The sequence below is a fragment of the Dichomitus squalens genome (genome assembly GCF_000275845.1).
Source record: "Dichomitus squalens LYAD-421 SS1 unplaced genomic scaffold DICSQscaffold_1, whole genome shotgun sequence".
Lineage (NCBI taxonomy): Eukaryota > Fungi > Basidiomycota > Agaricomycetes > Polyporales > Polyporaceae > Dichomitus > Dichomitus squalens.
In genome coordinates, this window is record NW_006766883.1 from 249,448 (window position 1) to 274,441 (window position 24,994).

General features: G+C 55.7%; 6 protein-coding genes across 6 annotated transcripts; 4 read left to right on the forward strand and 2 right to left on the reverse strand.

The window, feature by feature from the left end:
- Positions 1–558: 558 nt before the first annotated feature.
- On the forward strand, positions 559–2,346 carry DICSQDRAFT_47471 (uncharacterized protein; the record flags this gene model as incomplete). Its single annotated transcript, XM_007359839.1, has 6 exons — positions 559–727; positions 750–877; positions 931–1,011; positions 1,068–1,641; positions 1,698–2,037; positions 2,088–2,346. 6 exons carry the CDS (start codon positions 559–561, stop codon positions 2,344–2,346), a joined length of 1,551 nt encoding a protein of 516 aa, XP_007359901.1.
- Positions 2,347–3,277: 931 nt separating this feature from the next.
- Positions 3,278–3,911, forward strand: DICSQDRAFT_150952 (uncharacterized protein; the record flags this gene model as incomplete). Its single annotated transcript, XM_007359954.1, has 2 exons — positions 3,278–3,384; positions 3,443–3,911. A coding segment is annotated over exon 2 (267 nt), but the record flags the coding sequence as incomplete, so codon positions are not given.
- Positions 3,905–6,370, forward strand: DICSQDRAFT_94842 (amino acid permease ScVBA-like protein; the record flags this gene model as incomplete). The annotated part of the gene is made up of 15 exons (XM_007359955.1): positions 3,905–4,003; positions 4,060–4,206; positions 4,262–4,324; positions 4,396–4,582; positions 4,641–4,673; positions 4,730–4,859; positions 4,916–4,980; positions 5,035–5,163; positions 5,216–5,310; positions 5,344–5,425; positions 5,484–5,582; positions 5,638–5,831; positions 5,889–6,035; positions 6,101–6,145; positions 6,209–6,370. The coding sequence occupies 15 exons, from the start codon at positions 3,905–3,907 to the stop codon at positions 6,320–6,322; spliced, it is 1,629 nt and encodes a 542-aa protein (XP_007360017.1). The 3' UTR covers positions 6,323–6,370.
- A 2,256-nt stretch (positions 6,371–8,626) lies between these two features.
- Positions 8,627–10,456, forward strand: DICSQDRAFT_130722 (kinase-like protein). Its single transcript, XM_007359956.1, has 2 exons — positions 8,627–9,503; positions 9,658–10,456. Exons 1-2 carry the CDS (start codon positions 8,760–8,762, stop codon positions 10,123–10,125), a joined length of 1,212 nt encoding a protein of 403 aa, XP_007360018.1. The 5' UTR covers positions 8,627–8,759; the 3' UTR covers positions 10,126–10,456.
- Positions 10,457–10,663: 207 nt separating this feature from the next.
- Positions 10,664–14,194, reverse strand: DICSQDRAFT_150954 (uncharacterized protein). The gene is made up of 7 exons (XM_007359957.1): positions 13,881–14,194; positions 13,653–13,796; positions 13,460–13,593; positions 12,185–13,405; positions 12,086–12,106; positions 11,535–12,020; positions 10,664–11,468 (listed from the first exon to the last, which is right to left on the reverse strand). The coding sequence occupies exons 2-7, from the start codon at positions 13,705–13,707 to the stop codon at positions 11,133–11,135; spliced, it is 2,253 nt and encodes a 750-aa protein (XP_007360019.1). The 5' UTR covers positions 13,708–13,796; positions 13,881–14,194; the 3' UTR covers positions 10,664–11,132.
- A 2,644-nt stretch (positions 14,195–16,838) lies between these two features.
- On the reverse strand, positions 16,839–24,957 carry DICSQDRAFT_94849 (ARM repeat-containing protein). The gene is made up of 38 exons (XM_007359958.1): positions 24,835–24,957; positions 24,475–24,768; positions 24,162–24,416; positions 23,981–24,092; positions 23,654–23,924; positions 23,576–23,598; positions 23,438–23,519; positions 23,191–23,384; positions 23,055–23,138; positions 22,664–22,996; positions 21,966–22,605; positions 21,861–21,910; positions 21,639–21,813; positions 21,512–21,583; positions 21,330–21,462; positions 20,897–21,271; positions 20,622–20,838; positions 20,436–20,568; positions 20,321–20,379; positions 20,040–20,270; positions 19,944–19,985; positions 19,754–19,890; positions 19,519–19,689; positions 19,207–19,463; positions 19,038–19,157; positions 18,861–18,982; positions 18,704–18,800; positions 18,532–18,650; positions 18,350–18,471; positions 18,178–18,296; positions 18,052–18,124; positions 17,848–18,001; positions 17,577–17,786; positions 17,357–17,519; positions 17,235–17,308; positions 17,160–17,168; positions 17,021–17,102; positions 16,839–16,961 (listed from the first exon to the last, which is right to left on the reverse strand). Exons 2-38 carry the CDS (start codon positions 24,711–24,713, stop codon positions 16,954–16,956), a joined length of 5,757 nt encoding a protein of 1,918 aa, XP_007360020.1. The 5' UTR covers positions 24,714–24,768; positions 24,835–24,957; the 3' UTR covers positions 16,839–16,953.
- Between the last annotated feature and the right edge of the window lie 37 nt (positions 24,958–24,994).

Here is a 24,994-nt window from a genome sequence, read left to right on the forward strand (position 1 = left end):
TAAAGCTATAGCGGTGAATAGGGCTGAGGGCACGAGTTTCCCCGGAGCACGCGTCGTTGCATTATTTGACGGCGATACTCCACGGTTTCCCATCATTTGCTTCTTGCGGAAGTCTGTCCGACGTCCGACTTCTAAGATGCCCAAGTGTCGGGCACGTAAGATGTTCGAGTAATCTCAGAGTCGAGCACCGTCCATCGGAATCAGGCAACTTGGGGTGCTTTGGCATGTTTTCTCACCTACGTCTTACCAGTCACCGGAGATCCGGGGGCAAACTCGAAGAATCGACTCGAAAATCACACACTGGTGTCCTGCTGCGGGCTTGCCTAGCCACTTGGCGTGGGCTGAGAGGACGGGCAAGTTGAACGGCCAGCGTTGAGCGCTTGCTCAACGATGTGACTTGCCTGATTGGGTCGCATTCACGAAGTGTCTGGAAGAGGCCGAAAGTCCCACGTGACGGTAAAATTCCCGGCTTCCCGACCGGCCGACCACGCTCGCTCGCTGTTGCTGGACTCTTGCACTCTTGCATCTCTCCTTGTACTCTATAGATTGCCTTGCTTAATGCCTCCTAGATTGTCTTCGCAGAGATTCTTATCACTCAATTCACTCCACGCGACATGTCTATCTCCGCCAGTAGTCCACACTCGTTCTCTGGTCACTTGTCTCACTGCCAGGCAGTCATGTCATGGGAAGGGGCGACGACGGACTGCTGAACCTAGACCATCGGTAGGTTGCCTCTGAGATATCTGTAGACGTATACTTACCAACGCAGAGAGCCTTCCATGCATCGTCTCCGCGTCCAGCACCCAAGGACCCTTACCAGGTGTTGGGTGTCAAGAAAGATGCCTCTGCAGCCGATATCAAGAAGACTTATTTCGCGGTGCGTCCCGGTATCATATATGGTGTAGTGCTTGTTGTTGAACTTCCTGACAGCTTGCTCGGAAATTTCACCCTGACACGAACCCTGACAAGAACGCACAGGAGAAGTTTGTCGAGATACAGGAAGCTTATGACGTGCGTCTACTCCTCGGCATCTCCAGTTCTAGACTTTGATCTTCCGGCATTCACAGATACTGAAGGACGAGAAGAAGAGAGCCGAGTACGATAAGTATGGTGCAGCCTCGCAGCAACCTGGTTTCGACGCCAACGCATACGAGAATGCGCGCTCCGGCTTTGGAGCGTCTCCCTTTGGGTCCAGTTATCGAGGCTTTTCGGGCACGTTTGGTGGGGGCCGTGGAGGTTCCCCCGGGCATATTTTCGAAGAGCTGCTAGGCGCGTTCCAGGGCGCTGCTAGGCAGACTGAGCAAAACTTCTCGCGGGGCGGAGACATCGAGACCACGGTTGGCGTCAGTTTCATGGAGGCATGCAAAGGTACCTCCAGGACGGTCAATATTACCCCAATCGTGCAGTGCGATACTTGCTCCGGAACCGGGCTCAAGAAGGGCGCCTCTCGTTCGACTTGTGGCTACTGCGGCGGCTCGGGTGTCAGGACATATGTGCTTGACAGTGGGTTCCACATGCAAACTACGTGCAACGCCTGTCAGGGTGCGGGTTCTGTTGTTCCTCCAGACAGTCAGTGTGGCCCTTGCTCTGGTATCGGCCATGTAAGGGTGAAGAAATCTGTCAAGGTCGACATCCCAGCAGGTGAGTAGCCCAGGCTTCTGTCGTCGTGCCGCGTCTAATTGGGATGTACTCGGCAGGTGTTGAGGACGGGATGACCCTGAGAGTACCAAGCCAAGGTGATGCTCCGCTAGACCGCCGCAGTCGACCAGGGGACCTGCTCGTCCGCATCAACGTCGCTTCATCGAAGGTCTTTAGGCGCCAGGGTGCCAACTTGTACCATGAAGCACGGATTCCAGTACATACTGCCCTTCTCGGCGGCAGGGTTCGGGTGCCTACCCTCGACGGGGAAGTCGACGTTCGTGTTCCCTCTGGGACCCAGCCTGGTGAACAAATGGTGTTGAAAGGCCATGGTATAACCCCGACTTTTGGTCGCGGCCCAGGTGACCTGTTGGTCACGTTCAATGTCCAGTTACCAAGGTCTGTTGTTTCATCGGCCTGTCGCGCTTCGTGCTGACGACCCTTGATAGAGCGCTTACACCACGACAACGCGAAATCTTACAACAATACTCTGATGACGTGGAGGGGAGGTCCACCAATAATAATTCACGTCAAGAGCCACCGCGATCCCCCTCCTCCGACGAAGCGACCTCGTCCAGCACTTCTGGTAGTCGGGTCTCGACTGGGCCGGGAACGTCTACAAACGGTACGGAATCTTCTCCATCTGTGCGCCCAGATGGCTGGGTGTCTCGTACTTTACAAGGAATGAGGAGACTCATCGGTTTTTGATTTCCCATATACCGATATAATGTGATCCCCATCCGCGAACGTTGTGCAACTCGCGTTTGCAGATTCGGATGAGGGCGACCACCAGCGGAGACGAGACCAAGATCGCAAGAAAAGGGCGGCAACGGCATGACACCGCCGACTTTCGCTCTATACACTTCGGCAGATTACGACGGTCGGTTTACGGCTCTGCCAATAGCTGTCAACTTCAGTTCTCGTAGGCTATATTTTGGACTACTCTTTAGCACGTATTCTACTGATCAGGAAATGCGCTCGTGTGCGGGCCATGTGCGGGCCTCGAGGGGCTGCCGGCCATCTTGAGGGCCAATTTTGATCTGACATCCGTATCCGTTGTTCTGGTATGCAGCTTGCCCAAAGAGGGCTGCGTCATTCGATGAGCGGAAGTGGAGAGGGCGTACGACTCGATTCGACTGGTCAGCGCACGAAATTTCTCATGGACTGAGAAAGAGCGCTCCGTGATTGATACACTGCATTCTGATTTCCCAACTTGATTAAACTGGCTGGAAGGCCTGGTGCTCACATCGTGTCGCATTGCGCTTCTTGTATATGCCCTGTCGAAGCGAGAGCTAATATGACCGTTGGGAAACCTTCCTCAGGTGCTGGGGCTTGGATGGACAGAGAAGCAGGTTACCCAGAAAACTCTGAAAGCCCGATAACGCAGATTTCGATCATGATTTGCACTTGCCATATTGGGAATGTGTTGCAGCGGAGTCAAACTCGGTTTGCCTCAGTGCTCACCGCTCAGACGTGCATTTGGTGACTCTTTCTGAGATTCCTACGTAAACCCCTGAGAGGCCTTCGGGCGAAGCGTCCGTCTCCCACTCTCCGAGCTTCTCTACACGCATGCAGGCTATCATGTCCGTTCCCTACATGACCCGTTCCTGGAGCCCAGATCCACGGTGCCGGACAAAGCAACCTTGACATCCCTAAACACGGCGCTACGTAGAGCTTCTCCAGATCTCCCTTCTTGACCTCCTAGATCTCCGACAAAGAGGGTCCAAAGTACCTTCGAGATCCTTGGTACGACCTCAATAACTAGGCTCGGATTTCAAAGTTCACACAGGATATCGGTTCACAGGTTATGGCAATTTCTCGCTGATTTTTCAGCGTGGGGCAAGCGATACCCGTACCCTCCACGCAACTACATTACATAGTTGACACGTCAAACGATTCATGAGATTCTTCGCTTCGTATAAAGCTGCTGCATGACCATGGCCTCCTCTCAGAACACATCTTGCAGCTTCCCGAGCCAATCGAGTATCTGCATCAGCCCTTGACATGACGCACAGTCTCGTCTACTCCACTCCCCACTCTGAAAAGGACAGCGTCTTGTCCGAGATCATCCCCACACCTTCGTCAACGAGGTGCTCACCGCAGACGTCGATGTCCCGACTATCGTATGAGTCGTCACACTCCAGCGAATGCTCTACCCCGACTGTCGCCCCAATTCCTACTCCGAAAACATCATCGAGCGATACGCTTGTATCGTATGATGCACGCAAAACCTGGCAGCCGTCGACTACACGCCTTGTCGTAGCTCATGCGGGGTGAGTCCCTGAGCGCAGAATATGGGCCAGAGTTCGCTGATCGTGATGCATACAGCGCTGCCTTAACTCTATTCCTCGCAACAACAGACGCGGTATGATCTTCATTCCCCAGTTCCCAGCTGTCCCGTCGGCTGACCCGGACCGACAGACCATCGTCTCCACAACTCTACCCACTATTACGAGCGAGTTCAACGCCAATCAGGCAGAGTACACTTGGGTATCGGTGACGTACATGCTCACCCAGACCGCATTCCAACCTCTGTATGGGAAACTCTCTGATCTCATTGGTCGAACGGTAAGTGTTTCTGTATAGACTCAGATGTATGCCGTTCTGATGCGACGGCTTTTAGGCGGTTTTGTACGCCAGCATCTTGATTTTTGCCGTAGGCTCTGCGCTATGTGGTGCGGCACAGGTACGTCCTTGCACGCTTCATTGTGAGTCTGGCGGCCAGACAGCTGATATCTCCGCACGAATGCGGCGTAGAACATTACATGGTTGATACTTGCACGCGCCGTTGCTGGTGTCGGGGGCGGCGGTATCGTGTCCTTGGTCTGGACCATTACGTCAGAGATCGTCGACGTGCGCAAACAGGCCAAATGGTCACAAGCGCTCAGCGTTACTTGGGCTTGCTCAGCCGTCGCGGGCCCCCTCCTGGGCGGAGTCTTTTGCGGTGAGTTAAACCTGGGTGTGCGGCTATCTTTAAAGCGATTGCTTACAAGGCCGAGCAGAGAAGAGCGGTCCTCTGAACTGGAGATGGGCATGTAAGTCTTTGCAGAACAGGTGACACGTGCGTCACAGCTGATTTCATTTCCAATAGTCTACATGAATCTTCCCATATGCGCATTCTCCTTCATGATCCTATGGCTCTCTTTGCGCAACATATACGATGGTCGTACCCCGATTGTCTCATGGAGCCATTTCGGGAGAACGTTCGACTTCATAGGACTGTAGGTTACGACTTCAGGCTACCGGATCAGACGCCCCTGATCCGTTGTTTGAACAGGCTCCTCTTCATGAGCGGAAGCAGCTGCATTGTGATCGGCTTTAATTTCGCTACCCAGAACGGCTGTACGTCTTGCTTCCCCTTTGTGTATATGACTTGATTTGACTGGGGAATCACAGGGATCGCCCCGTCGACACTCGCGTTGATCGTCACTGGTATCGTGGTCCTAGTTCTGGGCGCCATCTACGAAGTCCGTACGAAACGCGACGCACTCTTTCCCCCAATTGCTTTCAAGGATCGTACGATTGGTATGTGCGCGGTTCGGGTGATTCTGGTAAGCGCTCGCTCACTTCATCACAGTCATCATCCTTGCCGTAACGTTCCTCCACAACTTGGCATTCAATGCCGGGACGTTCTATCTGGCTCTCTACTTCCAGGCAGGTGCCTTCCTCCCGGTTTTAGTCGTCTGATCGCTGATCAGCGCGCAGGCCGTAAATGGACTGTCCCCCTTCGAGGCGGGGATGACCATGCTGCCATACTCGCTTGGATCCTCGCTTGCTTCGATGCCGAGTGAGTTGAGCTCGTCTCTCAGACGCTTACTCAATGTTGACACCTCCGGCCTATCCAGCTGCCTGGCTCATCGGGTACTGTCAACGGCGCAGTCTCGACACCGCTTGTCAGAAGTACATCATTTGCACAGGCCTCGCCCTGTCGTCGACCGGCTTCGGTACGAATCTCCATTGTTTACGTCGCCAGCTCCCTGGGCACTGATGACTCTGTAGGTCTTATGATGCTGCTCTCTGAGACTAGCCCGAGGAGCACTCAGATCGCGTTCCCACTGATTGCCGGCGTGGGTTTGGGCATGCTCTTCCACGCGCCGTATCAGGTCTTTACGCGTGCGTTACGGCGTCAAGAGGTCGCGTCAGGGACGAGTGCGTTTTTTCTCGTCCGATTCACAGGCGCGACGGTGGGCCTCGTAAGTTTTTGCGCTTCCACTGGAACGTCCGCCACCGCTCATGCAAGGTACCATCAGGCCGTCGCGGGGGCCGTCTTTTTGGGTCGGCTACGTACCACGCTGCCTGCTGGCGTCGACGCGCAAGTCGTTCTCGAATCGGTTGACATCCTCAGGTCCCGCAGCGAATGGCCAGAAATCCTACACGCATTGTCGCTCGCGACTAAGGTGTGGATTCCGGCTTTCCGAGAGACACTGTTTGACTGAATTGCATTTTGGCGTATGCTGTACAGGCCATCTGGACCGTCTGTTGTCCATGCCTTGGCGTGGCTCTGCTGGTCGGTGTCTTTACTCGCATTTCTTACGCAATAGCTCAGTACGCTGACCGCTTGGCCGGCCAGATCTCTATGTTCACACGTAAAATCTTCCTCGACCAGACCGCGGCTCGAGAGCAGGAAAAGTCACCCGGCACACTGGCAGAGAAGCCGCCCGTTATGGCGTTGGAAGGAGCGTGAACATCTGAGCCATCGGAATGGGTTAGTACGCCTCGTGTCGCATTGATTCAGTGCTTGACTCCTGCATCTTCTTGGTATCCTTATTGCCCTTCTCCAATGCTTTCACGGACGCTTTCACATCCATGCGATATAGAGTTGTGCAGTAGATACCAAAAAAAACAGAACGTCGTGTACTCTACCTTTCACATGATGTGTCGTAAGGATTGAGGGGTCGATCATAGAAGGTAAAACTTAGACTAGCTTGGGGATAGCTTGGGGAAAAACTCGTAGATCATGACCGAACCCTTCCTAGCCGATCCGTCGTAATGCAGGGCAACGAAGTGCGGAGTTCTTGATCGGTGCTGCAGAGGGGTCCGGAACAACGGGACGAAGCCGCGAACACGTATTGAACTTCGAGACGTCGACGTCGCATAATCCCCATGAGGCTACGGACTGTCCAACCAACGCTTGCGAAGCTTTAGGCATAATCGTTGCGTACGCTTCCGCGAAAGCCATGCTGCATGACATGCGTCAGGGGGGGGCAGGAAGCCGGCGAAGTTCGTCCTCGTGAGTTGCTGAGGAGACGGCCAATAGTGGCGGATAGGGGTCTGGGGGCTCAAGTGTGGTCCAGACTCTTTGAGAACCAAATACGTGGCGGCGGACTGAATAGTGCGAGATACTTCGCGAGATTGGCATCGAGATTAGGTTCGAATGAGAGAGCAGGATATTGCGAACGCCACGAGCATCTCGCAGGCGACCGCGGAGACAAGGAGCGTCAACCCGGTGCTTAGACACTGTTTCGATCATGCGCGCACAACCCTCGTTCGGGGCCTTTGAGAAGGCGAGAACGAGCGGAGTGTGGGGAGAAAGCGTACAAGCACGCAACGGTGTCTTGGAAGTTCCCCTCATGGCAGTTGCATTTAAGTTGACGATGTACTGCAACGAGGATGGATGTAGGTACGGGTTTTGACGAGGAACTGCAGCGCCATCGGCTTGGTACACATGGGATATGGCTCGAAAGGCCGGGGCAGAGTAAAGGTCTGGACTGGGTCTGCTCAATCTGGTAAAACAGCCTCGGGTAGGCCGTTAGTCTAAGACGGATGTTGCGGGACGTGGTGGGCCGACCTTACGACATGACGACGTGGAGGGAGAATCGGAAGGTGGAGAAACACCGAATGGCAGCTCACTGCACGGTTCGCACATGACCTTCCGGGAGATGGCTGGTGCGGTTTGAAGGACTGCTCTCAGCGAGGACGATGTGGGAGAAGAATCTGACCTACACCGCGTCCTGCTCTGATGACTGGATCTGGGCTGCTTGCATTGGAAGCAATATGAGTGCGTAGAACTTCGAGAACGGGCAACAGGTGCCGACGTCGAGAAGAGCGGTTCATATGATGGCTGGTGTCATGGTATATGAAGTCCGCATAACGCTCCTTGCAAGCATTAGCAAAGGACCCATTCTTCCATCTGGAAGTCAAGATAGCCGTTCGGGGTGCTCGCAATCGGGTAGAATGACCGTCGGGAAGCCTGGGATGACGCACCGTGCGGCGATAGAGATTCTTGATAATAGTCCCCCCACAGAGCTTGAACACTCCGATCCTATGTGAGGTGGTGGGCTGGCATGGTCAGACGGTGCACGTAAGACTGGTCCCGGACGGCTATTCATGCATCCGGAGGAGCAGAAGGCTGAGTTCAGACGATGGGGTCGGATGAGGCAGGATGACTTCGGGAGACTGGGGTAAGTCGGGCGATAAGTGGGGATATCGGCCAGATAAGGCGGATAAATGGAACGGCTAAGCTCGTGATAAGCAGGATCGGGAACGTTCCCACGGGATGTGGTGAGAGCATTGGTCAAGCATTGCTCCACCTCTCTTCCTCATACCAGCTCGTGTGACTCTCATCTGCGCCTCCTCCCGAGCTTGTCCACACCCAACGCCATCCATTCTGCTCTCTAGACTGCAAGGTATTTTTTGTCTTATGGCTTTGGCTCCGTCCAAACCCCGCACGAGGGCCCTTTCCGCATACAGCAAGCTTCTCAACATATTTCGCGAAGCTCGCATCGTGCTCCGGCCAAACCAACAGTCAATGTCACCCACCGTCGGCCCTGACCTCGCGTCTCCGTCAATTGTTGGCTCAATCGGGCCCACTGGGGTCGCCTTCAGCAGGTCATCCACGGGCTCCTCACGTACACTACCCGATAGTGCCTCAATTAGCTCATTACCCACCTACTCCTCCTCGTCCCTCTCTATTCCATTCGAAGACGGTGATATCGATATTGTCAGGGTTGAAGGACTGCGACATGCAGCGCTGAGGTTAGAGGCTCGGTGAGTATATAACGTACTTCGTATCACAGCTCCCCTAGGGAGGCCCGCCGGCGAGCTGACCACTTGTGGGACAGGACGGGGAGGGTATCTTGGTCTGACGTTCGCGTAACTCGTGTCCTTTCGTGTATGCTGATATGCCCTTTTCTAGACGCTACAAGACTGCACCTTTTGCAGAGCAACTCCTCGAAATTCTCCGCTCCATCCGCGCTCCATCTTGGTCTGACCCGGTCATCGTCTCGAGCAAGGTCAGCATTCAGAAGGTATCGGGCTCTTTGACGAATGCTGTCTTTTTCGTGTCGTGTCCGTCGGTGCCCAAGGCGCGCATTGTCTTGCTGCGTGTGTACGGACCATCATCCGGCAACCTCATTTCACGCCCGCACGAACTGCACACCCTCCACGTGTTATCCTCGGAGTACCGCATTGGCCCTCGTGTTTATGGCACATTCGAAAATGGGCGTATAGAGGAGTACTTTGACTCCACTGCCTTGACGGCCAACGACCTGCGCGACCCTGAGATAAGTTCCTGGATCGGCGCTCGGATGGCTGAGCTGCATGGCGTAGACATTGACGCTGTCACCTACGGCGCTCAGCCTGCTGACGGCCCCGAAAGAGGCAACCAGCTCGGTGTTCACAAGAACGTCAAGGCTTGGCTCCCCTCTGCACGAGAGGTGCTAGAACTGCCGGGAGCTCCAGAGGAAGTTCGCAAGAGCCTTGACTTGGACCGTTTTGAGCGGGAATGGCAACTCTACGCCCAGTGGTTGCATCAGAAAGAGAAGACCAGTGGCGCCAGTCGACGAGTGTTCGCGCACAATGACGCGCAGTACGGCAACCTGCTGCGTTTGCGAACGCTGAAGGAAGGCTTACCTGCACATCGCCAGGTGAGCGGAGCTATCACTGCAACTTCCGCGAAGCAGCTAGCTGACCGCACCCGTTCTCCCCCTTCTTTGCCTCATGTTGTGGCTACCGCTCGCTTAACTGCACCCTCGCACATGGGTCTCCGCACTAAATTACTTGTCCGACGGTCGGCAACAGATCATCGTCGTCGATTTCGAGTACGCAGCCCCCAACCCCGCCGCATTTGACCTAGCGAACCACTTCCACGAATGGACCGCGAACTATCACGGGAACACTCCTCACATCCTCGACCCTTCGCGGTACCCCTCCGCGGAGGAACGCCGGAACTTCTACCGCGCGTACCTCACCCACGCCGACCGCCACATCGACGCGCCAGCGTCAGCACCTATCCCCGCGGTCGTCTCAGATGTGTCCGACGACGCGCTTGCGGCGAAGATGGAGAAGCTCGAGGAGCACGTCCGCGCCTGGAACCCAGCGTCGCACGGCATGTGGGCCATCTGGGGCGTCGTGCAGGCTCGCGAGCTTGTGGAAGGGAAGGATGGCGAACCCGAGTTCGACTACCTCGGCTACGCGCAATGCCGCATGGACGGCTTCCGTCGCGAGTTGCGCGCGCTGGGCATCCCAGGGCTTGAGCAGCTGCCGTAATCGTCCCGCGAAATTTTTAGCCCTTTGCCCCCCTACGCCTTGCCTGCGCCTTCTCCCTACTGGAACGTTTCCAAGCTCACCATTTCCTCTTCCCCGAAAGCCCCTTGTGCACCACGTGCCACATCTGTTTCATCCCAAGCGTCTCGCTTCGTCAATCATGCCGTGAAGCTTCCGATGAGCGGTTTCTGTGGCCGAGGAACGTCAGTCGAGCCCCCATCTCAGCGTCGTGGCGTCGTTCAGGCTAGACATTCCACAAACCCTCCATCTGAAGCCGTAGAGTATGCTATAGCACGCTTCTACTGTACAGCCGTCCTACGCTATCGTATACCATGGGTTGTCAGACGCCGCGCTCTCCGAATACACGATCTGTAGATTTTGTCACGTATCTAATTCTACGCATGTACATGGTCGCAATATACTACAATTTGGGAACGATTCATATTGCCTCTCTTCAGCACGATTTCCTCATGCTCTCTGCAAGGAAGTGACGCATTGGGCTTCGACAACGGCTATGAGCCGGCATGAGCGGGAGCAGCGAGGGAGGCATAAGCGTGATGTATTAATGTCATAAGATAACATGTGCGGGAGACGTCGACGATTGGTGAGGATGTGGAGGGGGTGAGTATGGTGAGCTATCCAGATTGTCAAGACAGGAATAAGTCAAACTTGCTTCGACGAGATGAGCACGGGGACAGTGAAGCTGAGCGACGAGACGAGGAGCGGGAAGGCAAAACAAGGACTACAGGAAAACATAAGCAACGGACGGCGATCGTGAGTAAGGGAGAGAGGGGGAATGGGGGTAGCAGTGGTATGTCCAGCGGGTCCGCATCCGCATCTAGAGTATCATGAGCACCGAAAGCACCATCGACGGTTCCAAGACAGATCGGCCCGCCCAAGAGGCAGACATGCATGCAGGGAAGGTGTCGAGCACCAACGTCGCTCCGAGACCACGCGGCGGCGTTGACCAGCAGGCCCCTGCCGCCCGGAGACGTCGGACGTCCGCAAGCCTACGCCCAGTTTTTCTCCGACAGGCGCGACGAGCCTACGTTGTAGTCCGCCCACGGCGAGTTCGTCTTGAGCTCGTTGCCGGGAATTGACGAGAGCGGATATGCGGTGAGGTGGCTAGTCGCCCGGGTCGCGGTCGCCCAGTTGCCCGCGCTTCCAGAGCGCTGGTGCGCGTTGATCCTCGAGACCTTCGGGGGCTCGGGTGACCCGTTGAGCTGTGCAGCGGAGGGGGTCGCGGTGGTAGGGGTATTAGATACGCTGCTCAGGTCGAGCTGGATGTCGCCCCCGTTGAACGAGTGGCGCACATTGGGGTTCACTGCAGTCTTCGGGCCGCCACGCTGCACGCCGGCGAAGTTTTTGAGCCACATGTCGTCCAGAACCAGGTGCGTACGGCATGCACTTACCTGCGAGCCCACGATCTCCAATCTAGAACTCGTGTGCCTTCCGAAATCGGGGCCGGCGGTCACAGGGCCCGGGGACCGTGCAGTCGTATCCTCCCCAGACGACATCAGGATGCCGTTGTGAGCGAACGTCGGGAACGCAGACTTGTTTTGCTGTTTCGAGATCGACACATCCGTCACGTTCGTGTTGACGCGCAAGCCATCGGGCCGGCCGCCAGACTGGAACCCTGCTGAAGGCGGAGTCGTGCTGATGCTGCCCGACCCGGAATTCATGCCGCTCTCCTGCGTGCGTTTCGCAGATATGCGCGCCAACAGAGAGCTCGAGACCTCGTTGGGGTCGCTGTTAGTGCTCGACGAACGAGCGCGGCCGTCTGGGTTGGCCGGAGGGGGAACACCGTCGGCACCAGGAGGGCCACCAGAAGCAGGAAGCTCTGTATGGATGAAGCAGCATCTCTTGCCATAAGGACAGGAGCCGGACACCCAGAACGTCTGCGATAAGGCGGAAGTCAGTAATAGAGTTATACAACGGTCGCGCTGCGGATGAAAACACGCACCCTGCATATCTCGGTCTTATACTGTGGAACGATACAGAAGGTGGGGTCAGAACATCTCCTGAATGGACGTACGACGAAACGCTGGGAACAGGAACAAACCTTGGGGTGCCGTTGAACCTTGCGGAGCTCCTCTTCACCGTGGGCGAATTGGCACTTGGCCCCATATCGGCAGGTACCCTTCTCCTCCCAGCTCCTGCACAACTCCGTCTTGTACAACCCCAGCTTGCGGTTGTTAGCGCTTGGGCCGTTCCCCGGGTTGGTGTTGGTATGCGACGACCCAGTGTTGTTCATAGCAACGCCCTGAGCACCGAGGGGAACGCCGTACGCGCCGGTATACTGAGCCTGCAATTGCGCCATCATCTGCGCGGCCGCGAGCTCGGGCGAGGGGTACGGCTCGGCTCCAGGGGCACCGTAGAACTGGTTGCTGAACATCGGCAAGGCCGAAGGCCCCATCGCCGGGTACATCTGCCCAGCGGCGAACGCATTGTTGAGCAAAGCAAGAGTTGCAGGATCACGGAGAGAGGCAGGATCCGAAGCAGAATGTTGGTGAGTACGCTGGAAGACGCCAGATTGTTGCTGAAGACGTGCCATCGTAGGGTTGTCGAGAGGCGGCGTGGGCAACATCATGTTGTACAGCTCCTGCTGAGAGTTGGCCATGGGCGGCATCGCGCCAGGATGTACTGGGGCGGGGTAGCCCCCGAAATTCGTAGGGCTGGGAACGACCGGTGGGATCGCGGGGTTGAAGCCTCGAGGTTGTTGACGATAGGGTATGTTCGTGACCACGTTCGGTGGCCGTCCGTGGACGAATGCGGGTGGGGCGCCAACTGGAACGTTCGGAGGCACAGGGTTGAACTGACGCTGCTGACCCTGGAAATCCGCCGGCAAGTCCTCCTGCGATCGCGTGAGGGCTTGTCCTGGAAATTGCTGCTCAGACAGACGCGACGGGGCACCATTATGCGAGGCCAAGAGCGAAGGGTACGTTGGCTGCTCGGCCTGTCTCTCTGGAGTGCCATGAGGAGACGACCACGTGTCCGTGTTTCCGGGGCTTCCTCCCGCCTGTTGCAGCCGCACGAGATCTGTGCTGGACAGGCCGCCGCTGTAGGAATGTGGGCGGTTCCGCGATTCACCAACGGCGCCTACTTTGAGTGGGGTCACGGGCGGAGCGCGCAAATTCTGGCTGGCAGATGATGATGCGGATGCATGGGAGCCGGTCGTGTCTGCGGACGACTCGCGCGAGTGCGATACAATGCCAGTCTGAGCCAAGTGATTAGTTGAGGCGGAGTCCAGACTCGTCTGCGACGCTGTGTCTAACGGGGATTCCTGAAGAGACACAGCTGCGGGAGACGCGTTTCTCAAGAGTGAAGAAGTGCGAACCTGCGCTGCGGCCCCGTCACCGCCGATCTGAAGCTTGGCGATCTCATCCACCAGGCCCCATTCTGCGTTGTCCACTAGCTGACCATTTGAATCGAGTCGCCAATGTCCCTGGCCATTTGGCGCTTGGATCGCGTCTGCTGCGTAAGGCTGTCATGGAGCGGCCGAGGAGCACGAGTCAGATGAATTGACATACCCTTGACGAGACCAGAGTTGGGGGTTCTACGGGCGGACATGGTAGACGGTAACATGTACACAGAACTGAATCGAGGAACAGGCTTTTTGATGATAGGCACGTCGTGAATAGAGAAGTTCGTTGTGTCGAGGAAGGGAGTCGTAACTGTTTCGTACATGATGGGTATCTGGGTGAGTATCCGGAACCTGCGGCGGGAGACTATAAGAGGGCAGAGGGCAGGCAGCTTACGAATTATGGATAAGTTGCCGATACCACGTCCTTAGTGCTTGAGGGATAAAAAGTTGCGAGGAAGATTGTAGGCAGAGATGTGCGTGAGTCGTGCGCCGCGGGTGTTGTGATGGCAAGAGGCTACCGGCCCTGGTCTAGGAACAGCTTAACCGCAAACAGGCGACGATAGCAGCTGGACTAGGAAAGGTAGAGTATGAAGGATTGGAATGGTATAAACAAGTTGAAGCACCGCGCGGCCGCGGGTCGTGATGCAATGCGCTGGGAGAGAAGATGCGAGATAGATAGGTGGATTGATGCAGAGATGCCGAGGTGCTGAGAGGGCGGAGGGAGAGAGACGAGAGGCCTCTTGGATGGTGGCAGGGAGAGGGAGGGAGGAAGGAAGGAGGAAGCGGCGGGGTGAGCCTCGCGCCTGCCTGACGGAAGAAGTTCAGGGTCTGATTGCAACGTGCCCCTCTCGCCGCGGCGGCGATTGCCAACACTTGCAGCTCAAAACCAGCCACGCCTCCAGACGAGCTCCCCCCGGTCCATGCTCAAACGTCGTGTATCGTGCACGTATCACAACCCTCTCTCTCCCCCAATCGATCCGTACAACCATCGCACTCTGTCTGCAGACGACCTCCGCTCCGGCCACGTGGGGCGGTGCACAACCGTAGCCGCCCGCTCGTGTAGTGTAGTTCCCCCGCCGCTCCGTCTGACCCCACTCAGTTTCTGGCGGATCGTGTCTTGGTGACCCTGTGTTTGCGACACACAATAAACTAGTGCTAGGATCGGGGACCCCAGGATGGCACGGCATGCAGGGCAAGTGTCGCCATAGTTCTCCGTGACTTGCCTCAGGCGCTTATGGAATCCTCCGTGGGCGGCGCGGTTACTGCTTTGGGACACCGTCAACAATGATTGCCTTTTTAGCGGACAGCCCTGCATGATAATATTTAGCACCTTCACGGTCCTAGACATCCTCATTGTCGAAATTGTTGATACACAAGTCACAGATGGTCAATTTCATTGCCTACAGTACCGCACCAGCCCGCATTCGCAGAAGTGCCCCAATTCTTGGGATTTTCGCCGTTTTCTTTCTCCCGGTCCCTCTCAATGCCGACGTCTCCTCGACGTTTGCCTTGATGGGATCGGTGAGTCATTAGCTCAGTACCATGTCGATGCGCTGCATATTTTTACGTCTCCCGCGTTTGCTCGAACAAGTGACGAGCACCGCGACTTTGCGGAGGTGCACCTCCGTACGCGTGTTGCGCAGCAGTTGCCGCTAGATCGACCACTAGATCGACCACAGCAGTCGACAGTCCGATTTCGTCGTGGGGCGATGTCTATAGTGTCGCGCATGTTGATACGCGGCGTTCCACCTCGACGATGTCACCGAGGCTCTGTTGGAAGCACTCGCCACAGACGCTCCCTCACTCGAGGTGTGGTAAGCACTCCTATGATGACTCCACGAATATGCTTCCGCGAACGTTAGTCCCGACAAGCTGACGACATTTGTCCACGTCGATTGTGGACTAGTGCTCACCAAGCGTTGCCGCAGTTTGGCTATTCGACGCTTGGGACGTTCTCGAGCTACTAAAGTTCTGATCTGCGCCGCTCGTCATGTCCCAGCTCTCTTCCATATGACTGCCTCGAGTTTCCCGCATGCACATTCTTCTGATAAAGTGAAATACGGAGGCGCTACATGCGCGTGTCCGGACCACCATCCGCTCACAAATGAGCAAAGCGGGCGTAATTGCTGCTACAGAAAGAGGCAATAATCCGTACCAGGGGCGACCCGTCGTCCATGCGCTATCGTTCGCGATAGCGCTTGCCCTTCTTGGACAACGTTGCCGTAAAGAGCCTGACGCCTTTTGAGCCCTGTTCAATTGGCATACGAAGCAACGGACCTTTTAGCTGATCGGCCTCGTCGATGGATGATACCTTGCATGGATCCGGGAGAAACGCAGATTGGACAGCTAGGGCCTCAAGCTTCGTGCCGAGGGCTTCGTGCCGCAGCCGCTTCGCGCACCCTAGCCTAATAACCTGCCCCTCGCGGTCGCAGCAAACCTACACTCCACTTACGTGCTCTGACTCGGCCGCGTCCCTGCCGCAGATACGGAGGACTCGACGAAGTCGACCTGGCTGCACTTAGCCCGGAGGAAGCCATGCCATACTAGGAACCGTGCCCTCGGCTCCCGTCCGCTTCCCAGTCTCGGTCCTTCATACACTGCCAGGCTCTGGGGCCCCTGAACTCTGCTTCAACGTACAGCCAATAATTTAATTTCCATCCCGGGGCCATGATGCGCTCGCGTCCCCGGATTGCACGTACTCTGACGTAGCGCGTGCGGGTCAGGCGAGGCTTCTAGATGGCTGCGTACGTCTTTGCACGGCGTACGTGGTTGGGCGCACTACTATACGGGTTATGATCGGCAGATCAATGCACTTTGTGCCTTGTTGATGACAGCCCTTGAAAGGTCCGGTTGTCTTCAAGTTGTAGGCTAAAGCTTGCACGTGTACGGGGCAGCAATTTGTAGTAGATTGCAGACGCCCACAGTGGCAGCCGGGAATCATAGGTGGGAGCGCTGGAGCCGACCTAATTGCGCTGGGAACAGAACAACTTGCAGGAGTATTCTAGCTGCGACGTCGCCTATGGCTAGTGATTCCGTTCCATCCATAGAGACGAGAAGAGAAGGCATGTATCGTGGGCCCTCGGGGGCAATCTGTCCAGGGCGTATGCGACCCATTTTCTCATGGGAGATCAGCTGCTACTGAACGCCGTTAAGCTTCTCAAGGTTTCATCGAGGCAATGGCAGATTCCCCAAGATCCGCCGACGCTTTCAACACGTAGCTTGAGGCAGGGTCGTTCTCACAGATAGCGTTTGGATTTGCTCTTGATTGCCCAAGCAATTAGCCCGAAACACATGCATGCGAACGGCGAATAGTTCCCAAGGCGAAAGTCTCTCTCTCATCGCAGTTGGGGAAGCTAGAGAAGCAAATTGCGATTGGTGCGATGGTGGTATAATACAAGTATGAAAGCCAGGTGGAATATATGATACAAAGACAACGGCGACGTTGATACAAACAATGAAACCAACTTTTACGCGTCTGGGGATAGGGGATGAACGGGGAACCAGCCAAAGGAGGGATGGGAACAATTGACGTACAGTACGATGTGCCAACAAGCATGGTGGACAGACTCTGCAGCTGATCTTCGTTGAACGCCAATTGATCCTTGTGCCATGTGTCCTGTGCGGTCAAAAGTTTTGAGGAAAAGCACCAAGAAAGATGTCCCCAAAGGCAGACCTGATGTGTCTAGAAGAGAGGAGATAGTAACGATAAGTCAGGTCTGTCCACTGTAAGCATTACGTAGAGACGGACCTTCTTGAACTCCGATGCACATTTCCTGATAGTGGTCGAAATCGGAACCGGGTCCGTCGCATGGTTGGCGAGGACTGTGAACGGGGTGAGCACCTAGTACTACCACATTGACGTCTCCATACCTTCGGTCAGGGGAGGCATCCAAGGTTCTACCGAATAGGGGAAACTCTCGACCAGAGCACACAGACCCAAGATAGCGGAATGCAGCGATCGAAGCGAGTCCGCGTACGACGGGTCCCGACGGTTTGGGAGTTTTGTTCGGTGCAACGTGTTGACGAACCGATCCTACTCAGGGGAAGACTTCGGATTCATGAGCGATTACGGCAGACCGGCGATCCGTACCTTGAGCGGGACGATGCTCTGCCGTTGAGAGCATCTGACTACCCCCGAGAGCATCTTTGAGGCCATCTCGCGAACCTCGATGTTCTCATCAGACAGACACTCCTGCAGAACATTCATAAGTCTTGAGACGAGTGCGCCCGACATGCTGAGCAGATTCCGATAGAAGAACACGATGAGGGTCGGTAGTGCGTTCACCCGGATGCGCCATGACTGCCGTGTGATATCAGTTGCCTGCAGTTATCCATTTCAGCCCTTAAGGCAGCGTACGTACCGTCGATGACTTGATCGCGTTGATGAAATTGTCCGCGATCACTTCGATATACTCCGGCGGGGGCGTCACAGCAGATAATACGTAAAGGACTGCGGAGCTGTACGTCTGGAGCTCGGAGCTATCATTCAACTCCGACATTCGAATTATCTCGGGCCTGCCGCGGTGTCAGACCATAGAGAGAACGCCAAAGCAAGGAGGACCCACAGCAAGACAATGACGTATGGGAAAACGAGAGGCGCTTGAGGGCCATGTGCTAAGTCCCAGACCCATTGCAGAACTAGGCATGGGTTTGTTACTGAATTGTGAATGGTGAATCCGTCATCGACGTACCTGTCAAGCCGACCTTGTCGTACTGTGACTGACTGACTCTCGGAGGGGGCAGACGTTGCTCTTTCCACACCGGAAGTTGGCTCACTATCTCTGCAATTCGATTGATGTATCGTGCTTCTCTGTAGCACAGCTTAGTACCGAACTCCAGCCGCTTGAACTCTAGGGAACGCACCGGATTCGAAGAGGGTCGGCACTGGTTGCACAAGCAGACATGAACTCGATAGCTGAGGAGTATACCGGACGCCACTGGATAGTGATGATAGCATAGATATTTTGGGCAATCTGTGAACGGATCTGTGCGCGATCTCATGAAGTGAATAATCACCGTGAATGAGAGCGGTATGAATTGCCTACCTCGGCATAGCCGGTGTTGGCGTTATCCAAGAACAAGTTGATGTACTGATCAGCCAAGGAAAGGAAGCGCAAATCAAGGCAGTCAACCAAGATGTTGAAGATGGAAAGCGACTTGCTCACTACAAGAGGTGAGATTAGGCCCTGTGGAGAGGCGTTTGAGGAAGTCACTTACTGGCAAAGGCCGAGTCTCCATGGAAGTCAAGAGGCAGCGACAATATCCATTTGACGAGCGGTTCAGTACGCCGGGGGTCCCTATCCACCAGTTGTTCCTGCGGATACGCATTTGTGTTAGGTCATCACGAGAATTGTGCCCAATAGGCATAACTTACACTGAGGAGGTTCTCCCAGAAGGAGATGGTATCGGGCTTCATTTGAGCGTGGATACGGTCGAGACGAGCGGTGATCCATGACCACAGGTGGTCCGCATGCTGCCTGGGCCAATGCTTCGCGCCTGAAACAGTTGGTTATGACCTCACAGTAAGCTACAAATGAGAGTTCTTCCTCACCTCGCGACAGCCCAGCCAGCAGCTCTGCTCCCGACCGTTGCTTGTAACGATCGCCGTCTGCCAAAAGAGGATCGATCGTGTCCAGGATAGTCGATAGCTTCTCATGTTCGAACATCTTGGCTATTTCTCCTTTGAGCACCGGAAATTAGGATGCGTTCTAACAGCCTACCTATAGACTTCATGAAAGTGACGTTCTCCGCGCGTAGCTCTGGCGTCGCGCTATTCTTCATGGATTCCTGGCCCCACAGCAGCGCCAACACGGTGAAAAAGTTGTTCTGATCCATTACCTCACTCATGGCGCGAAGAGTAGGTATCGATGCTTCTTCCCATGAGAATGCCGATGGTCCTGCAGGTACTGCCTGATATCCCTTCACAGTGGGTGTCCACATCAAGAAACCCGTTTCGAACTTGTCGACGCGGAGGTCACTACGAAAGGAGGGGGTAGATGAATCATGTCTGCTCGCCGTGAGATAGTACGCACCCTTGTTGCTCCGACGGGTATCCAGGCTGACCGTGTTGCCGCAGGAACTCCTCCGGATCGCCAATTGGTATATCTCGCCGTAGGGGGTTCGCCCATTCATCCAACCATAGTTGCTCACTTGATTTCGAGAAGGTTCGAATCTTAATATGCGCGCAAACTTTGACGACAGCCCTGCCAATCGATCCTGGTTAGCTGGAGTGGCCCTCTTTGTATTTTAGCGAACTCATCCACTTACTTCTGAGCAGTCACACGAATAGTGGCATGGGGGCTGATGACCTGACGCAGGAAGAACGCTGCGAGGGCTGGCGGAGGCGCAGCATCTCTCCGCAGAAGCCCATACAGGAAACGGATTGCGAATTGTATGTACCGCCACTGAGAACGCTTGAAAACTGATGAAGGATTACAGAAAAGCACAGCTCGCTTACATGCGTAGTTGGCCTCTCCGCAATGTCCAGCAATGCATTAACCTAACGATGAAGGGTCAACAACAAGTGCAGTGCTATCAGCGCAGTACTGCCTACAGTTTCTGTGTAGCGCTGGTTCTTCAACGCCACACGGGCACTACATTTGGCCGCCGCGGCTTGCAGGACCGCCTCATCAACAACAGGCGAAGCGAATTCTTGCTTGATGGCTTCAAGTGCCTGCAAAACGCCTGGGACAGGCTCAGTGAACGCATCGGTATGACAGGACTCCTCGTTGAGGTAGACGAGAGCATCTTGAGCCACGTTGCCGATAAGCTTCTGAACTGAGGGCTGAGTTCTGACGTCAGTCTGCTATTACTGGCTCAAGCAAATACGATCACCTTCTCCTGGTGCTGGCACTCGAGGAGGGAAAGGAGGTACTGCCCGTGGTAATTGAGATCTACGACCGTGGCTATCATTAGAAGCACTACACATGATCATCCTGAATGATCGTACCAGCGAGTGCGTATGCAGCCGTGCCCTTGTTCCATAGCACGTATAGTGCGCCCTTCATGCGGTCGGGATCGACGTTCTTCTCCAAGGCGCGGAACACGTACGGCAGAGTGAACCTGGTGGAGCGTACGAAGTACTGCACGCGAGTCAGCCAGCTATCTACCGACTGCGACAGGGCGAGCTCCTTACCCCGCAAGCGTTGTGGAGAATGGCTTGCGAATGTCTTCGTACTCTCGTGTACTGCGACAGCGACATCTCAATGAGATTCTCAATGAGCTGGTCATCAAGCGAATCACGACGACGGTACAGAGCATGCATGTACAGCCTGCCCGCATTGTACACCTGCGCCCGCTTCAAGAACACCACTCGGGAATTCTCCTTCTGTTTCGGCCAAACACGATTGGAGCTATCGCGAGTATATCAGTATATAGCCAAATGACGACCGCCATGCAGACGCCACTTACTCGCGTGCTTGTCGATACGCCTTGGTCAGGCTCTCAAAGTTGCTGCGCGTCATCGCATACTCGAGCAAGTACACGTCAATCGCACGCGACACGGCGATCACAGCATCGATATGGTCCTCACCCTCGTTCTGGTGCGTGAGCAGGCTGGCGGCCCGATGAACGACGGCGCCGAAACGTGCGCGGTGGGCGATAGCCCGCTGGTACTGGGGGCTGCTGGGGTCGGTAAGAACGAAACCTGCCTTGACGTCGAGCGGTGTCACGAGCAGCTCTGGCACCTCGACTTCGTAGTTGAGGCAAGGGTTTTGGACCTCCTTGGGGCCAAGGAACAAGAACGTCGGGAGGCCTCCCCATACGGAGCGAGCAGCATGCAAGTAGCTGATTTACGATGTGTGAGTTGATCTTAGATTCCAGACTCTTGAGCGAAGCTGCTCACCGGCAGAAGTCATTGCGAGCCACGCTGTCCCACTTCCCTGCAGTCTCCAGCAGTGCCTCAACCTTGTCAAGCGCTGGCGCTGCAATCCTGTCTAAGATCTCCAGGACGAACTCGATCTCGTCGTGATTTGGGACTATGGCATGTTAGCGTCTTGTAGCAATCCAGGGGCATAGTCCCCTCACCATGCCAGGTCACCTCGGCCTCGTCGGCATCGTACATCTTGCCCCATTGCGTCGTCAGATTCCGGTTGAACTCTATTAAGCGAGAGCAGATGAGTGGAACTCCGCGACCTCGTCCGTCCTTCCTTACCTGGCGAGTCCCACTCGTCGGGATTGACATAGCGCGAGTTGACCGTGTAGATCGTTGCAGCGGTGTGTAAGATACGGTTGATCAAGCGACCAGTGCCCGTGTAGCCGCGCTCGCTCTTCGTCTTCTCGACGAGGAGGGTCATGAGGCCGAGTAGCTGGTCCTTGTACTTCAGGATCTGTGGCAGCGAACGTCAGATCCCGCACCTCTGAACTCAGCGAACACGCTTGCCGTCGATCCCCCATAGCCGAAGCAGCCGCGGAGAATGGACATGTCTGTCCTGACAATCAGAGCTGATCGAACCACAGACGGATGCAATACGGTACGCACTCCAATGCAGCGTCGTGTCCGACGGGACTGCCTCGTGCGTCGACGTCGTCCGGATGCTCGACGCGCCGTGCTTGAGCTCCTCCTGGATCTGCGCGATGCAGAACGGCAGGAAGCGGTCGATCGTCTTCTCCGGCTTGACGCGCGCGAGGCACGACACGAGCTGCCCGAACGCGCGCACTGCGTTCGACTTCGCGTTCGTGCTCGCGTACTCGAACACGAGCTTCAGCACCAGGTCGAAGAGCGCGTCCGACAGGTGCAGGCACACCGTGTCGAGCGCGCCCTTGATCGCCTTGAGGACCGCTTCCTCCATCTTGCCGCCCGTCGTGCCCTTCTTGCCGCCCTCCTCGGGCAGGTTCTCGAAGAGCGCGAGCACGCGCCGGAAGAGGGACGTGACCCAATCCGCGAAGCCGGCGGTGCTCTCGCGCGCGAGGGCGCGCTCTTCTTCGCGGCTGAGCGTGGGCATGATTGGGGAGTCGACGCCGGCGGGGAGTTGAGTGGTGTCGACGTCCATGATGTCCTCCGCAGGGGCGTCGCTTGACAGGTCGACGCCGACTTGATGCATCGAAACATCGGCGATCTTGATGTGCTGGACCACTGATGAAATGAACATCGTCGCGCATATAGTCTTGACAGGGTCGTTCTATTGGGCAGAATACGTTAATGCTCGGAGGAACATTGCAGAAAGCGCGTCAACTTACGAGGTCGATGCCAGGAATGCAGAGTTCCAAGAGTGGGACAACGTGCTTCTGACCACCGAGATACAGCTTCTCGGTTACAAGCGGCAGTGAAACTGCCGAAAGCATGGTCATCACGGCGGTCGTACGGTGCGTCTCATTAACAACTTCCAAGCCGCTATATGCTCGCTCAAGAATCTCCGGCATCACTAGATTAGGCTCCAGCAACGCCATGGCCCGCATAGCGGCCTGAGAGTAGCTGATGGTGAAGGGATCCTTGGAGAACATAGAAAGCAGAACGGGAGTGCGCAAGGTGAGGATGAAATTCCGTCGGATCTCGGGGGTGAGGCGTCGCGTCTGTGAGCATGTTAGCTCTCTGCATAGGCATCGGCCCATTCCCAAGTTGTAGACTTACTACTGGTGTCTTGCAGTAGGGCTGCTGCTCGTCTTTCCACCGTTTGGAGAATTCCGCCATGAGGCGCTGGACGAAGTGGGTGAGCTAGAGCAAACGGTTAGACGTCGTGGGTAACTTAAACGTTCAGAGAACATACGTTAAGACTCCATATCCCGTAATTGGAGGGGTGGAAGAAGGACTCCACACTGGTCACCAGCTTGTCGAGCGAATCGAGGGCCCTAGAGCCTGCAAGGTATCCTTCCGACGAAGGCGTCCCCGGAGCGCTGCCGCTATCTGGACGGACCGAGCTGTCCAGCGACAGTGAGTAGACGATGAGCTTAGCCAGTGCGCCTACCACGCCGGCGTTAGTTCCTAACCTGGACAGCTTGTCATACAAAACTTACTGCTTCGGTTAATCAGCTTCTTGATCCTCAGGGATTGCTTGTCGGCCATGGTGTCCGCGTGACCAGCGGTAGTGCTAGCACCCTAGAGAAAGAGTCAAATCCTGACATACGCCGGACGGCCAGTGGGTTTCTGCCTACCCTTGTCGCTCCTACAGGAACATCTGCGAAGACGAAATAAATACCATCGTAGGAAAATCTTGATTGCACGCGACTCACTCATGGATCCGAGAGCTTTTCCAATCAAGAAGGTCCATTCTGCTTCGCTCCAGATGCCTACCGTCTTCCATTCTGCGGCACCCTCGGGACCGGCATCTCCGAGCTGACCAGCAATGTGCTCTTCTGCAAGCTCTCCACAAAGCTCCACAAACCTATCGTCGATGAGCGAAGAGTTAAACGCCTCCCACAGTTTGAATACAGTGGGCAGGTAGACATGGGTGTGAGTAGGAGGGATGAAGGAGGTCAACACGGGGACCATGGTCAGTACAGTCTAGAACGATGTAATCAATTTCTCATGGTCGTAGCACATGCACTGCTCGCACGTACGTCCTTGGTGAGAATTGGCAAGAACGTCGAGAGCATATCAGGGATCTCGCTAGCGGTATAATATCTCTTGCACTGTTCGGCAACGAATAGTAGGATATTTACGACGTTCCGTCTACCATACACATCGTTTATGAGTATTGATCGGGAGGGGGGACAGACTATCACCAAAGGACAAACATACGAGGAATCGTGCATCCTCTTCTTCGGCCAGAGCTCCTTCTGGAGGACACGCCAGAGGGGCCGCCAGGGGAGCTGCAAGTCGGCCGTATCAAGCTTACGCCGACTGTCGGGCTTGTTACAGATGAGGCGGGAGAGCATGTCCGCCCAGGAGCGCATGACGCGCGGCTCGATGCCGGGTATGAGGCACAGCTCGTAGTAGAGACGGGTGAGCTTTGCGCGAGTGGGCTTGGGCATCGGGTAGCGCATGAGGAGCCAGCTGTAGGATCGGATGGGTCAATCACACGAGCGAAGGTACCGGCAGGTCAACGGCGCACCATTGAAGCATGCCATCCCAGGTGGTGAGGACGAGCCAGTTCTTGGTCTCAGCGCAGACACAAATGCGGCCGACGATGTGCTCGAGCTTGGCCTGCATTTCCTCCGGGGCTTCGCATTCATACGGAAGTTGATTGAGGTAGGACTGAAGACTCGCGCGCTGCCGCTCGAGGGCGTCCGGGGAAAAGGTGCCCGACTCGGAGGAGGGGGAGTCAGGAACAGAGACGTCGTCGTCGTCCATCCCGAGATGACTTGCGGGTAAGGAAGAGAGCTTGAAGTTCGTGAAATCAAGAGCACTGTTCATGGTGGCGAGGAGAGAGATGAGAGTGGGAACGGAAATGTTTAGGTACATACGTACGCACCTGAGCTGTTTTATGATGGCAACAGGGGGCTTACGAGTCTATGGCTGACGCGTCGAGCGAAAGGGACAGTGGAGAGTAAGGCGGTGGCTGAGCTGCGCGCTGAGCCTGTCTATGTGCACTTCGATACAGAGGCGACGCGTACTCCCGCCCACGCTCCATA